Below are 15,050 nucleotides of genomic sequence, written 5' to 3' on the forward strand. Positions count from 1 at the left end.
TACATTAAAAATAAAGATTCAAAAAGAATTCAGCCGTTAATACAGATACAAGTCATCTATATGTTGTGGATACAAAAAGGGATGATTTTTTTTTTTTGGCTAGAATTGAATTATAAATTTTTAAAAGGTTAAAATATAATTTTTAATTTTATTATTTTTAAAAGGATTAAATAAAATTTTTTTTTCTGTTTTTGAGGGGAGTGGTTTATAAAAGGATTAAATTGCATAATCTGCTATTTGGGGAAAGACAAGGCCCTACCTGCTCTCCCCCTCAAAATCGCCCTGAGACATAGGCCATTATATGCGTTTAATCTTAGGAAAATAAATTTGAAAATAATACAATCGTTATGGATACAAATCATTTACATTATGAGCATAATGATAAGTGACGTCTTGATACAATAATATTGAGAAAATTATAAATAATTCGTATAACTAAGTGTTGGGTGTAATAATAAAATGCATTAAACTTTCAAGTGGAGAATACGAATTCTAATCTTAAAAATAATATTGTTGAGAGAAACAATCAAAACCCTAAAAATATAATTTTTATTAACCGTAAAATGAATATAAATAGTGCATTAATTATACTAAATATAACCTCAATCATCATCATAAACAACCCTAACGAATTATTGAAAACAACGTTCATCTCACTAAAATACATGTATTAGTTGTGATTAAAAAAAGAAAAGACTTGTATTAATGTTACCATTTGACTTTCTATCTTTTATATATACAGCTACAATTAATTTGATTTGCATTTTGAATTTCCCGCTCACTGTTTAACACTTAATACATTTATTACATCCCTTTTAGAGTATTTATATATTTATTTAAGTATTCATATTTAAGTTTTACAATATATAAACTTCTAGTTTCATGATTTTTGTACGTTATATGTGAGTTTTATTTGATTCTTCATTTATTATATTTTATTTTGATTCTGTATTATAATTATTCGAAAATATATTTGTAATACTCGTAAATCTTTTACAATTTAAAATATTGTAAAAGGTATTTTAAAACATCTCGTGGTAGCATTGCTTGATGATTGAAGAATCCATCAACGAATAAAGAAATTACTTAGAATATGAGCTTAGGGTTTGAACTTTGAAGTTCATATTTTAATTTTTTTTTTGTGTGTTACTATTGTAATTCAAATTCACAAAAATCTAATTTATACTATATAAAATATACAAGGAGTAAGGCTTCTCTGTCCTATTAAATTCATTTCAGTGGTGGAGCCAAGGGGTAGGCATGAGTCTCGGTTCCTTTAAAATAGAAAAATTTTCACTTATACCCATTATAATTTATAAAATTTTAAATTAGTAATAATAAAATTACACTTTGATTCCAAAAATAATAAAAATATTAATTTAATCTTTTAAAAATTATAAAGATATAATATATTAAATTTGTAAAATTATATTTTTACTATTATAAAAATATACAATTTAATTTTAATTCTCTTAAAATATATATATATTTTTTTTGGTTCCACCACTGATTCATTCCTTTCAATTGACGTGACACCTCTAATCAATTAGGGGTATGTTTCACTTCTCATACCATAACTCGTTTTAGTTTATTTTCGAAATTTGTCTTGGCATATTAATTTATTCTCTTGTATTGTATTTTTCATATTTATTGTATTTATTAAATTATTTTTGTTTTATAGTTCAGATGATGGGAGAGACCCGACCACACCATTGCTGTTCTTGTTCCCTTTTCTGACCACTTTATAATTGCATATAACAAAAGTTGAATTATACTATAGTGATAAAAATTTCTTATAAATTTACATTTATATTAACAATTTATTTTAAAAATAAATATCAAAACTATACAATATTATATATGAACTTTAATTTTATATAATTTTTTACATGAAATTTTAATTCAATTTTTTACAATAATACTATCGACATATATGTTTATATATTATATACACAAATAATTACAATAATCCAATGTATAACGTTTTTGAAATTTTAATTAGCCCTACTCAAAATTTTTAAACTTTTAAATTCTTTAATTAGAACTTTTTTTTTAAATCTCATTAATCCTTTTTAAAATAAAGAATTAATTAAACCCGTAATTTTTAAAAATTCTTATTAAACCCCTAAAATTTTAAAAAATTAAAACCCTTAATTTAAAAAAAAATTAAGTAGGTCCCTCAAACACAATGACACATTCCATCACCATCCGTCATGTTTTGCATGATAAATGTTTACTCGGTTAAATTTATACAACTAAGCTATGAAGCATCTATGAGAGGGCTATTCCAAGAAAAGTTAGATAAGGCCTTAGTTCCCTTTGGTTCCTTCAAAGTTCTAGGACTAGTAACTGATATATATCGTGAAAAAAAAAATTGTAATTTAAATTTTAAAAAATTATAATAATTTCATAATAATTTTTTTTTCTAATTTTGGAACGTATCAAAGATTACTTATTCATCACAAAAGTTTGCACTTTCAGCTTCTTCTTTTTAAAATTTTTTTTATCACAGATTCTTTTAAATTGTTGTTTATCTTGTATAAAGTTAAAGCCAAAACTAAAGTTAAAGTAGCAAAATTTTAGATGCATGCATGCTTTAGCTTGGCCCTAAAAATAGCAAAATCAAACGTACGTAACATGAACTTTCTCATAAAATCCATGCACCACCAGCTTTTTACCACCTCACTTTTTCCCTTTTCTTTTAGCTTTTTTTTTTTTTTCATCTATCTCTTCTACAAGCTCAAGTTTCCATGAATGGGGAACCAAACTTCATAATAATAATTATAACGATTTTATTCATTACTTTAAAGTTATGTACAAATTTGTTTGTTAACAAAAAAAAATCACTAAAATCTTTTCCTTATGAGTTTATAAACTTGAATAAAAAAAATATTCATCGTTATTTACTTATAAGATTTTTTTATTAGATGTAGATTATGTCTTTATTAAAGTTACAAGTAATTAATTAAACTCAAATAAACTAATTAATAATTCACGTGTAATTTTTATATGTTGAGACAAGAAAAATCAAAGCCTCATTGAGTTACTATTATTATTTTTAACCATTGAGTTACTAAATTAATAATAAGTAAATATGCAAAAATTGACCAATGGTTGTGCAACTCTTTTGGACGGTCAAAGGTCAAATGGAGCATTTTGAAACTAGAGAAATAAAAAAAGTATATTTTAAGGAACCTTTGAATAGGCTTTCGGATTTTAACCCCATATATATAACATGTAACATGTTTAAATAACTAGTACATTCTTGAGTTCATTTCAATATTTGTGCCTTTGGCAGGGCGGGATAACAAATTTATTGAAATAAGAGTTTTTATTATTATTATATAAATATATATATATATTTATGTTAGATTTCGTCCTTTTATCATTAAAAGTAAAAATCTAGCTTTCCATTCATAAAAGCTTTCATGCATAGTATAATGCTAATTGCTTCATTAATAAGTTACATATGAACAGTATAGAACATAATGATTAGATATTCTTAAGTACTAACAAACACATATTATTAAGAGAAAAACAAGGGATAATCTTAAATATTGATTTTGTGACCCAAAATTAATATATATATATATATAAAAGCATCATTGTACTAAGCATATTACATCGAAATGTGACTCCAACTTTGAAGTACTTAAAATTTTTTTTAAACCCCAAAATGAATATCTATTTTTTAATATTAGGTTTCATCTACATACAGAATGGAACCGAGTTAGATTTTTAATGTGAGGCAAAGTTTTTAAATACCCAAAATTTAAAACTCGAAATTTTATTTAAATAATATCGAGTTTTTTACTACTTAATCCGAAAAGATTTCGGAGAATACATTATTACAATTTATATATACAAAATATATATATATAAAAAAAAGGTCCAACAGCTATACTTATCCACGTGTACAGTCCTACAAAGACCCCAACGAATAGCATCTCATCACGTGAATCACCCATGTGATATGTTCTCATTCACCACTATTCAAACATTAAACGGCACCGTTTAGTTCTAAAAGACGAGACTTTTGAAAATTGAAACCAGCAAAACAAAATTCGAAATCAGCTGCCGTTTCATGTACCAACGCCTCTAATATGCTGTTTCCGATCTCCGACACAATCCCTTCCCCTTCTTCTTCATACGCCATCACACACCGGAGTTTCATCTCCGGCAAATCTTTGTCGATCAATGCATCAATGTCTTCAAGCACACGACAATCAGCTCGAGGAAACCGACCAATCTTCGAACACAATGTGTTTATTAACTGAGACCCGACCATATTACTAAAACGTTCACGTCCAACAAATTTAACACAAGGTTTCATATTGAAGAAAGGGTTTAAAATATCAGTCAAAAGTTCATCGACTAGATGGAACAGTAATTTTCTATTGCATCGTAGGTTCAGTTGACTGGTTTTATTATTATTAGTGGTGAAATGTTCGAGGTAGTAAAAAATGGAAGGGTTAATAGGATGAGAAGGAGAAAACCAAGAAGCTAAGGACAGTGGGGTATGTTTATCTAACCCAGTACGTCTTAGTATTCTTGCAATGTACTCATGATATTCTGCTTCTTCACCGGTGGTGGTGGTAGTAACATTGTTACACCTGTCGCCGATGTTGTCGTGTCGGGAACTGTGTAAGTACGTCGCTTCTTGTTTGTTGTTGTACGTTTGGCTCGAACAACTAGATAACTGTGAGCTATTACTACGTTTTGGTCTTGTAGCATCTAAGACCTGTATAACGAATCCAAAAACAATAAGTTAATGATGATAAAGTTAAAAAGAAAATTGAAAGAAGTGATACTTGATTTTGAATATACCTGTTTTTGAGGGATTTTAGTAGCTGGAGGTGACGGGTCTTTTTTGACTGGAAAAAGGGAAGAGACTGTAATGTTGAGGAGATCATTTGATAATGGTGTTTTCTTACATTTCTTGTCTGGAATGTTAGCTCTGTTGGCTGTTGAAGGACGAACGAAGGGCTCTTCTTGCTTGGTTCGGATTATGTCCGATGTTCGTTGTGGCTTTTTCAGCTTTGTCACTTTCTTGCATTTGCTTGTGCTTCTCTGTGTCTGTTGCTCATCTTGTTCCTCTGCCACTGTCTGCAACTTGGGCTTTTGTAAAACCCTGGTCGGCTGTGGCTGGATACTAATTTCTGATGGTTTTGGAGGTTGAGGGTTTTGATCTTTGGTTTTAGGTTCCAAGAACCTAAGCCTAGGCGAACACGAAGGTGTCGTCGAGTGCTTGCCATTGCCATTACTGGTCGAGTCCTCGGCTAGTTTACTCATCGCCTTTGAAATCTTCTTGTACTTGAATTGATTAACAAGCTCCTCTCTAGTTTGTTCCCTGTTCCGAACAGTATTAGTAATATCCATCCCAACTTTTCTTCCCACACTTTCTTTAACTTGTTTCATTATCTGCCGAGCATAATGACCCGGACTCTTATTCTCGTCTTCGCTCCTTTTCGAGAACCGAGTAACCATTACCTCTTCGGTCGTACTCATGTTCTCTTTATTAATCTGAAGCGAAAACCGATGGTGATAGTCCACATCCGACCTCCTAGCAGACGATAACCTCGGAGTTTCCGGTAACGACCGAGTACCCCTAAAATCACAACCGTCTACTGATCTCCTACGACCCTTTAAATGTGAAGAAGAAGACTTAGGTTGTGAAAAAGATGGTGAATGAGTTTCAGGTAAAAGGTCAAGACCCATCAGCCTAGCAACTAGAGTAGGTGTCTTGGTCCCTGGTGAGCTGCTAATCTCTGAAAATGTGTCATTATTGGAAGCTCCAACTTTTGACTTTATGTCCCCACTTGTTTTAATTTGAATTCCCATCTAGATTTTCATAAAAAAAAAATCATCATCATCATCACTCACCTTTAAAAAAAAAAAAGAAAAACAAAGGACTAGTTAGCAAACTTACGGGGATATTTAAACTTTCATCTTCTTTACTGGTTGATGTTGTTAAAGAAGCTGAAACTGAAGCTGAAACTGAAGTTGAACTTTCATCCTCTGATTCTAAACTATTCCTTGGTGCTTCAGTACCTGCATTTGCATTGGAACTCGATAATGTACTGCAAAAAGAGGGAGAGAGAGAGAGAGAGAGAGAGAGAGAAGAGCGTATGAAAGAAAGAACCTTTAAGTGCAGTGGGGACGAAGTTACTATGGGGAGAAATAAAAGAGGAGGGTTGTTTAAAACAACCACAACTGCTACTGCTATTGCTGCTACTATTTGTTTGATGGTTTAAAGGGAACTGGAAATGATGGAAATCAAAGAACTGGAAGACAGCACTTATACAACCAGTGGGAGTGGTGGTGGTTTCAGCTTTCGATGGTGGTGGTCTTTTGGTGGATGTTTTAGCTCCGGTAGCCCAATACGGCCAATCTCTTCCCATTTCCGATCAAAAGGAAAATGGGGATTTAGTAAATGGATAGAAATGAGAGAGAGAGAGGTAGAGAGAGAGAAAGGAGGAAAGTGCAAAAGAGGTTTGTTAGTTTGAAAGTTGATGATGATGACTAAAAAAGGGTTATTATAAGATGGTGAAGAAGGAGCGAGAAAAGTGGATCCACAAAGCATGTTAAATAAATCAGTAGCAAGCAGCCCACAATTTTTTTTTTATAATTTCAGGGACTTTTTAGAAAGTACAACAAAAATATGGTTTGTGGGCGCGCGGCAATACGGATAACTCCACACAAACAGCTTCAAATTCTTACATGATTTTAAATTAGTCCATAAAACTTCGAAATAGTTCAATTGAATTTTTATATTATCATTACTCTTAGGATTAAATGTTCAATTTAGATATTTTAAATCATGTAAATCAAATAATACTCATCCCATACATATTAAATAAAAGGTATGCGTTAATAAATTTTTAGAAAAATATTATTTATTTTATTATTATATCCAATTTATTCATATAATAGATAGGTATTCGTAATTCAATTCATGTGTATTACATAAACTTTGAGCTAATAATTAATATATAAACTAATGGTTAAACTAAAAAAAACATATTTTAATTTTAAAAATTTAATTAAAACATTTTAAATTTTAAAATAAAATTTAAATTTTAGTTTATAATCTAAATACGCTCAATACAAATTAATCATATAACATTAGTAAAAGTTATTTTCTTTTTTCTAAAAATTTATAAATATAAATACAAGTCACATATTTAATCGCTAAAACTTAAATTCAAAAAATGTTAGAATAAAAACTCAACCGTAGCGTTTGAGTACGGGCAAACTTTTAACATGGACCACATCATTTGCCAAATAAAAATTAAATATAAACAAACATTTTAGGTAATTGCACCCAAGATCACTAATTTTTAGTAAATTTCTATTTGGTCACTCAATTTTAAAAAATTACAAAATAGCCATTAAATTATTCAAAAAATTTTATTTAAACCATCATGCTATTAAAATCTTTGTGGTATGACTTTTTTTGTTTGCACCAATTGAAAGCTCTTATTCCCTTTCTCTTTTATAATTTTTTCATGAAATATCATGAATTTACTCACCAAAATCTAAACAATTTTTTTTTCGATCTCTAAACTAATCATCAGATCAGCTTGGACTTATCCACCATATCGATTGTTGAATCAACACTTGGAACTCGCTAACCAAACTTAAAAATAGCCCAATAACTTAATTAAAAACTTTTAAATAATTAAGTGACAATTTTATAACATTTTAAAGTTAAATAACTAAAAAATAAATTTATTAAGAATTTAATGACCTTGAATGCAATTTATCCAATATTTTATCAATTATCTATATCCAATTTCCATAGATATGAAAAAGGGGGTAGACTAGGGTGAGTGTGGTCGTCTTTTTTCTGTTTTTATTGGGAAATGGAATTGGTAAAAAGATATAAAAAGTAGTGGGGAGTGGTGACTGAAGTCAGTGGGGAGGGTATAAAAATGTTGGAAAGGTATTGATGACGCACCCTTTTAATTTCACACCCATCTGTTGGACACATTTACAAATAGCTCTCACTCTCCCAAGCTCGATTTACAATGTGATTCCTCCCTTTGTAGTTTTAAATACGAGGTGGGTTTTTATATTTTATTTCCTAGGGTGGGGATCTGCAGGTGTAATGTGAACTTGTCTATGGATTGTGATAGCCATGACCGTATGGTCTCAGGTTATGGTTGTTATTATTATTATCCCTTTATCATTTTCCTTTTTCTATCCTGCTTGATATACCCAGGGTTAGATTAGAGCTTTATCTAACTCACATTACTTCTCTCAAACAATATTCTAAAAACTAAATCAATTATATTATTAATTTTTTAATTAAATTTTAACCGATTCAATCCTTTTTTCCGATTTTATGGTATAAGGTTTGATTCAGATAATCATGTTTCAAACGTAATGTTTACATTTAGAGATTGTACAAGCTTCTACAACATCTAGATTACTACAAAACATAAATTCCAACCCAGTTACCACTCCGACAGCTAATGGATTTGAAATTCACACATATCATTATCACTCTAGACCAACCGCTTGTTGTGATCATGAGCATTACTTTTGAAACAAATCCTAATAAAAAAAGAGATTATTTACCTTCCTTTAAACAAGTTATAATATATAACACCTAAAATAACATCAACATTATTAAGAAAAAGCAACAATGTCAGTTTGTAACATATTCATATGTAATGATCACTTGAATTGTGTTGTCTAAAGGTGAACATGAAATTTACCTTCCTTTAAACAAGGTATAATATGTATAACACCTAGAATAAACATCATTATTAAAAGAAAGCAACAATGTCAGTTTCGTAATACTAAGTTGTTAACATATTCCTATGCAATGATCACTTGAATTGTCTTGTCTAAAGATGACTAAAATATGAAATTTTCTTATAAAAATAAATAATAAAAAAGTAAATATATGAAAACGTATTTTAATAATGTGAATTTGCCTCAAAAAGAATTTTGAATATCGCTCCTCTCTCTATAATAAAACCTCGTCACTATTCTAAATGATTTGGTCAGTCTCAGTGATCTAATACAATGATCTCATCATGGTGATTGAGATCTTCTTTGATATATTTGATTTTAACGTATCAAAACACCAGAAGAGAGTTCTGCAAGTGAGTTTATTATGCTTTCACTGAAATGGAAGAGCACAGAAAAGGGCAGAAGAAAAAACAGCCATTTTCCATTTCAGAAAAGAGTAATAATAAATAAATAAATAAAACCAGCAAATAGCAAGAGGGTAAAGAAAAGGAAAATGAAAAACACTGTTACTTACAGTTAAAAAGTGCCGCTTCCCGTGGAATATAGCAAATTCTCAATGGTAGAAGATGCTTCCAAGAGACAAATAATAATAAATGGCAAAAGTGATACTTCAGAGACCAGGGTTGACCCACACCCCACTTTCCAAAAAATTACAAATACAGTTCTAAAGTCTATGTACCAATGTACCGCCATTGTTCTCCTACTCTTCTTCTCAAGTCTTTCGATGAATAAATTGGCCATTGATTTTCCTAACCTACCCACTTTGAGCAGAGTCCTCACATTGAAATCACTAGCTACAGTCTTTCAATCAGTTTAGATCCATTTTATATCATAAATACATTCAACGACCTTATTAGTACGTCTCATAACTCTCATCTGATACCTACAAAGGTATATTTAAGTGAAAGATTTTAATCGCAAAATCAGAATAGCCTGCATCCAAAGATACTACTAACATTTCAACATGTTCTTGTTCTTTAAGACTAGTTTTTAAAATATTCTGATGTTAACCCGGAACCTAATGTCAATCAAAATTCGGCTTAGATGACTCGTCACAACAACTATTAGTGTACAGTATATTCGTTAATGTTTCACAAGATCATGCCAGTCCATGTTATGAAATTATTTTCTAAAACTTATGTTGAAGGATCAAAGCATCAAAACATTTACTATCCCTGGCCCCATAAACCAAACCTAATGCATAGGGACATAATTCTCATAAAAGATCAGCAGAAAGAATTCAAGGAAAGAAATTTTCCTAATAAAAATTCTCCAAATTATCGATGAAAGGAAACTGCAGCATACCAACATTTTACTGCTATCATCATTAGCACACTTTCAAAAATTCATTCGGTCGACAACATGATTACATGTGAACAGGAGCATTCAAATTTTGAATTTTTAAGCAGTAGGTGCTTAAAAATTCTCGGTCATGTAAAATTGCCACAAGCAGTAGAGAAATGAGATGCGGGTTCGTATAACATGACGGCATGAAAAGGATGAATGTATAAATCAAGGCTCATGTGGTACAAACATATGTAATAGCAATCATCTAATGCAGCTGCAGACACAATGATGCTATGCCAGGTAGATTTCAATATCTAATGGAGGCCAATCAAAGAACCTCAAGCAGAAGTGGGGCTTAACTGTACGTTTCCAAACAATTTTATCAATTGGTACCTTGAAAAGAGTTGAGTAATGCCTAAACTACATGACACCTAAGTAAATAATAAGAGCAGTACATAAATGATTTAACAGACTGTTAAGAGCATGGTGTAGAATGTCTCGAGATACGAACAAGGAAAACCACAAGTATTGGCATATATTACATAAAAGTTTGACACTAATAGATGAAAAATGATTCTTCCTTCTTTCTTATATTCTCACGGGCAAATAATAGGAATCTCTGCTCACTTTGATTAGCCCTAATTAGTTCTTCGCAAAAGCCAGAGGTTAAACATTAACCAAAAACCCCAACAGTAGTATCATCTCATGGCAGAGAGTTCACACAAAAGGTTTCCTTTTCTATTATTTTTTTGAAGATATGAGTTTCTAATTCTATATCTGTTTCTAAATAATTTCCTGCTTGAAGACAATACTAATGACATAAAGTCAAATGCCACATTCATATCAACAAGCTATAAGCAATTGAAAGAATACAAGGTAAAGATCAAAAAAACAAAGGGGAAGAAAGACTGGTGATACCCTACAACATGAGAAAACACTGATTGTTGCCTTGATCCTTCAGCAAAGAAAAGAGAAAATCCAGAAAAATGCTTCTAAGTTCTAGCATCCACATCAAACCCAGCTCCTGTCCAACCAGGTGCTGCAGATCCTCTGCTCTTGGGCACCGCACCAATCCCCTTTCCTCTTCCTTGAAAAGTGTTTTTCTTCTTTCCTTTTACTTCTCCATCATTAGTAGCAAGTTGATTCTGCCCATTCATAACTTGAACATTCCCACCATTGCCTTGATGAGGTACCCTTGTGGAAACAGTAGAGCCCGATTCTTTTGTTTGTGGAACTGAGGACACGCCTATGGTTGCAGCATGTTGTGTCAATCCAATTGCTTTCATGTCCTAAACATGATCCAAGTCAAACTTTCAACAATCTTTCTATTATTTAAGGCAGTGAATAAAGAACCAAAGAAGAGATCAAATTGATCAAATCTCCAATTTTTGGTTCAACTAGTTGAACATGCTGATTCAACTATAACATTTTTAAAAAGAATCATACAAGTAATTTCGATTTTTTTTTTATCAAATGTTACTTTCAATAATTAATTTTTCATGATAAAAAGTAAATTTGTAATGCATGCTCAACTCATCAATCAAACGTAGACCACTATTTTCCTCACTTGCCCCCCTGAAAACCAAGTCAAACGCACCACACCACCAAAAAAGAGTGGGAATGAATTCCACATTAGTTAACATGTAGAAGTTTTTTCAACACGTAGAAGCAGACAATTACTTAACTTCCCATTTTCAAAACCATTTTAGATTCTTCAATGCCCAAAAAGAGAGGGAATGAATTCCACATTAGCAGGAAGATAGGAGTAATGGAAAACCATCTCAACCCGGATCATCTTCAGACAACACCAGGAAGCTTCTCTTCAGACAAGATTGGCACAACTTGGGAAGGTAATCAAGTGGGAGTTAAAGGTGATAGATTTGGGTGAAAAACCCGGTCCAATTTGGTTAAAAAGCCCAAAAATATTTAAAGAAATTGTCATGCCTGATTTTTCCCTTATCCGATTCCAGGTATTTGACAGGTTTTTTCCAGTCCAATTTCCCCATTATAAGTATGATGTTGAGCTGCTGAACCGGCTGATCTTATCCATTCTTTTTTATCACTGATTTACATGCATATACCACCAGTGCTTGTGACAACATTCACAAGCCCGACATTATTAATGATATACAAAAAGTGTTTCAAAAGAATGAGCCCTTCAGTTAAGCACTCTGGCATTTTAGTTTGGCTTCTTGAACCAATTTCCATAGTTTATCATATTAGAGTAAAAATAAACTCAGAAAGATCAGCTAGTTAATATTTCTTCCTCTTCGCCTTTTTAACATGGGTGAGCAGTTTGAATTGATTAAAGAACAACTACCTAGAGGGAGCCAAACATTCACAAATAATCAGCAAGGCCCAAACTAGATCATCTGGAACAGTTCTCAAGTGTTTGTAGATATGTACAACAGACATGAATGTATTTTTTGTTTTAACAAGACACCTTATTATCAATCCAGTTTATGACAGTGGCATTTACTGCAAAACAATTGATAGCAATAGAAAATCACAAGAACAAATTACACTAAAAGTGCACAATTTTACATCAGCTAACATGTCTATTCTAGTGACCATTGTTAAACAGTTATCTTCTCCACATAGAGGACAGTTTGAGTATTGGATACTAGGAGAAATAGAAAGAAAGCTTACATGATCAGAAAAAGTGGATTTTTTACTTGGGTTCAGAGCTTCCAATCGCCTTTTCAACTCCTCAAGCCGAGCAAATTGAGAGTTACTGCTTTCTTGAACCTACTAGCGAAAAGCAACACGTTATAACACAGCTGATTAATGCCTGCTTGTCCATCTATAGCAAAGAAGTATACCAGATTGTTCAAGTCCTCACATAGCTTCTGCTTAATTGCTTCCTCATCATGCAGAGCTTTTGATGCTGATTCCCAAGCCTGAAATGCATATAAAGGGAAAAAAAACAGCTATCAAATTTAAGATAGGAGGCAATTTTACTTTCCAATAAAATGGATTTTTTTTAAATATAAAAAAGATTCAATAGCCTCTCACAGTCCAGTTTCGGCCTTAATTAATTGAAATACAACCAGAATCGATCTCAATCTGCAACTTCATGCAGGAAGACTAATGTGCTATAGCTGCAAATTTCCTCTCTTCAGATAAAATTGTTTTACATAGATACACAGCCATTTGAACATTTCCATTTATATTTTGGTCCATCAGGCCCTAATCAACCTAGTATTATTGTCCGTTCAAAGCAAGCAAAAGTGTAAGGAAATAATGAGGACAGTACTTCGGTTAAGAAAATAAGAGATATAAAGGCCATGATTCAAGCTCAAATATAGTTGATGGAGAGAGAATTTGGCAAACCTTCCGGGCTTGTTCTTCCTTCTCCTTGGCAATGCGTATTCTCTCAGTTGACATTTCAATTTTCTTTCTCATATGTTCGAGGGCTGAAGATATGCACCACACATTATTCAATGGAGAAGTAAGTCCAGAACAGAAAAATATACATAAATGAAGAAATATCCCATACAATGGCAAGTTCAAGCAAACCTGCTTTTTTAGGCCCAGCAGTGAGTTTCATCTCCATTGTAAGATTTGCTAGTTCTCTTTCAATATCATGAATTTTAGAATAATTTTCGGCTATATATCTGAAAGCATGCATATGAGATTAGACAAGACCCCACCAACAAATGCAATCATGAGAAATAAACTCAAAGAACATTAAAAAGACGAGAAATAATAACTATACAAGGCGTATACCTCTCTCAACCTTTTGTACAAGTGCTACACACAGGAAAATTAATTCTTAAATCCAAACAAAATTTTAACAACCAAATTTAAATGAGAAAAAAGAACTACATTTTTGGCTTGATTAATTGAGCTAGTAAACAACGAACTGAAGTTTTTAATATTTAGTAAAAGCAACTCATGGAACTCAAAGGAAAAAAAATAAAAATGCCAGAGTTCATCACCAAGCTCAAATAGAATAGATTCCGGATTCAAATAGTAAGAACTTAATTAGAGCAACAAACATCAAAATCATTTGAGATTTAAGGTTCAAATCCCGTTTCAAGCAGTATCAAACTCTAACGAGAACTTCAGGCGATGGCCCTAATCACATCCTATCTCTTTAGATCTGAATTACAGTGTAAGGCTTTAAGCTAATTCTTCAACGCTATCGATTTCTCCTCCTTTTTTCTACATAAGGCCCACAGATTAGAAGAAGGCTTTCCTCATTACAACAGAACTAAATTCCAGCATTGAAACAGAATCAACTCAGGTGAGTTAAAGTTAAAAACAAAAGACGAAATAATGCACGTATCTGAAAAAAAAAACTTAGAAGTAATTAACAACATGAACATACTTCGTGAGTTGAAGCCGCTCCTCCTCGATTATCTGCCGCCACATATATAACCACAAATTCGGCATCACATTTTCGTCAAAGCAATCAAACGAAACTCATAAAAGAGAAAAAAGAAGAAAAGTAAACTGACCTTCTCAGTGTAGGCAATGACAGAAGGTTCCCTAGGGAGTCCATCGGGTCCGATCTCGGGCAAAAGCGTTGGATTCGAGGTCATATTTTCTTCTTCCTATTATTTTCTCATTTGTTAGAAATTCAGATCGGAACTGGAAATCGAAATGCAAAACAGTCTTCTAATTTATCTGATCTGATTTTACACAAAAGAAGTGGACTTCTTTCATTTCTTGAAGCATTGAGTTTTTTATTTTAACTTTTAAAAATCTTTTTGGGTTTCGTTTTCTTCAATTGACAGCAAAAGGAAACACGTGAGGGCTAATCGTTAATCGCCGCTATCCTCGTTCCCGATCGCGAGCGTTACCCACGTCTTTTAATAATAATAATAATAATAATAATTTTATTATTAATATTATTATTTTCATACTTTTCTTTTCGATAAAATTTTAGCTTTAAATTTTAGTGTTAATATTTCATACATTGTAGTATATTCTTTTTATTTTATAAATTGCTTTAAAAATTTACATGTATCTTTATTTTTTAATATATATTTTTA

At 31.6% G+C, this 15,050-nt stretch overlaps 2 protein-coding genes across 2 annotated transcripts; both read right to left on the reverse strand.

The window, feature by feature from the left end:
* Nucleotides 1-3,671: 3,671 nt before the first annotated feature.
* LOC121211227 (mucin-4) lies at nt 3,672-6,621 on the reverse strand. The gene is made up of 4 exons (XM_041083783.1): nt 6,143-6,621; nt 5,930-6,051; nt 4,828-5,841; nt 3,672-4,741 (listed from the first exon to the last, which is right to left on the reverse strand). The coding sequence occupies exons 1-4, from the start codon at nt 6,399-6,401 to the stop codon at nt 4,001-4,003; spliced, it is 2,136 nt and encodes a 711-aa protein (XP_040939717.1). The 5' UTR covers nt 6,402-6,621; the 3' UTR covers nt 3,672-4,000.
* Nucleotides 6,622-10,766: 4,145 nt separating this feature from the next.
* On the reverse strand, nt 10,767-14,870 carry LOC107944054 (uncharacterized). Its single transcript, XM_016877863.2, has 7 exons — nt 14,514-14,870; nt 14,384-14,415; nt 13,570-13,667; nt 13,384-13,466; nt 12,873-12,950; nt 12,700-12,798; nt 10,767-11,339 (listed from the first exon to the last, which is right to left on the reverse strand). The coding sequence occupies exons 1-7, from the start codon at nt 14,595-14,597 to the stop codon at nt 11,043-11,045; spliced, it is 771 nt and encodes a 256-aa protein (XP_016733352.1). The 5' UTR covers nt 14,598-14,870; the 3' UTR covers nt 10,767-11,042.
* Nucleotides 14,871-15,050: the final 180 nt, after the last annotated feature.

This window comes from Gossypium hirsutum, chromosome A12 (assembly GCF_007990345.1).
Source record: "Gossypium hirsutum isolate 1008001.06 chromosome A12, Gossypium_hirsutum_v2.1, whole genome shotgun sequence".
NCBI classification, from domain to species: Eukaryota; Viridiplantae; Streptophyta; class Magnoliopsida; order Malvales; family Malvaceae; genus Gossypium; species Gossypium hirsutum.

What these genes read in the sequence shown, in the direction of transcription:
- LOC121211227 (XM_041083783.1), bottom strand. Translation starts at nt 6,401, where the DNA reads ATGGGAAGAGATTGGCCGTATTGGGCTACCGGAGCTAAAACATCCACC. An exon ending in CGTCCCCACTGCACTTAAAG is followed by an intron (nt 6,052 to 6,142) that starts GTTCTTTCTTTC and finishes ATGCAAATGCAG; the next exon opens with GTACTGAAGCACCAAGGAAT. An exon ending in ATGAAAGTTTAAATATCCCC is followed by an intron (nt 5,842 to 5,929) that starts GTAAGTTTGCTA and finishes ATGAAAATCTAG; the next exon opens with ATGGGAATTCAAATTAAAAC.
- LOC107944054 (XM_016877863.2), bottom strand. Translation starts at nt 14,597, where the DNA reads ATGACCTCGAATCCAACGCTTTTGCCCGAGATCGGACCCGATGGACTC. An exon ending in AGGAAGAACAAGCCCGGAAG is followed by an intron (nt 12,951 to 13,383) that starts GTTTGCCAAATT and finishes TATGCATTTCAG; the next exon opens with GCTTGGGAATCAGCATCAAA. An exon ending in GTGAGGACTTGAACAATCTG is followed by an intron (nt 12,799 to 12,872) that starts GTATACTTCTTT and finishes TTTCGCTAGTAG; the next exon opens with GTTCAAGAAAGCAGTAACTC.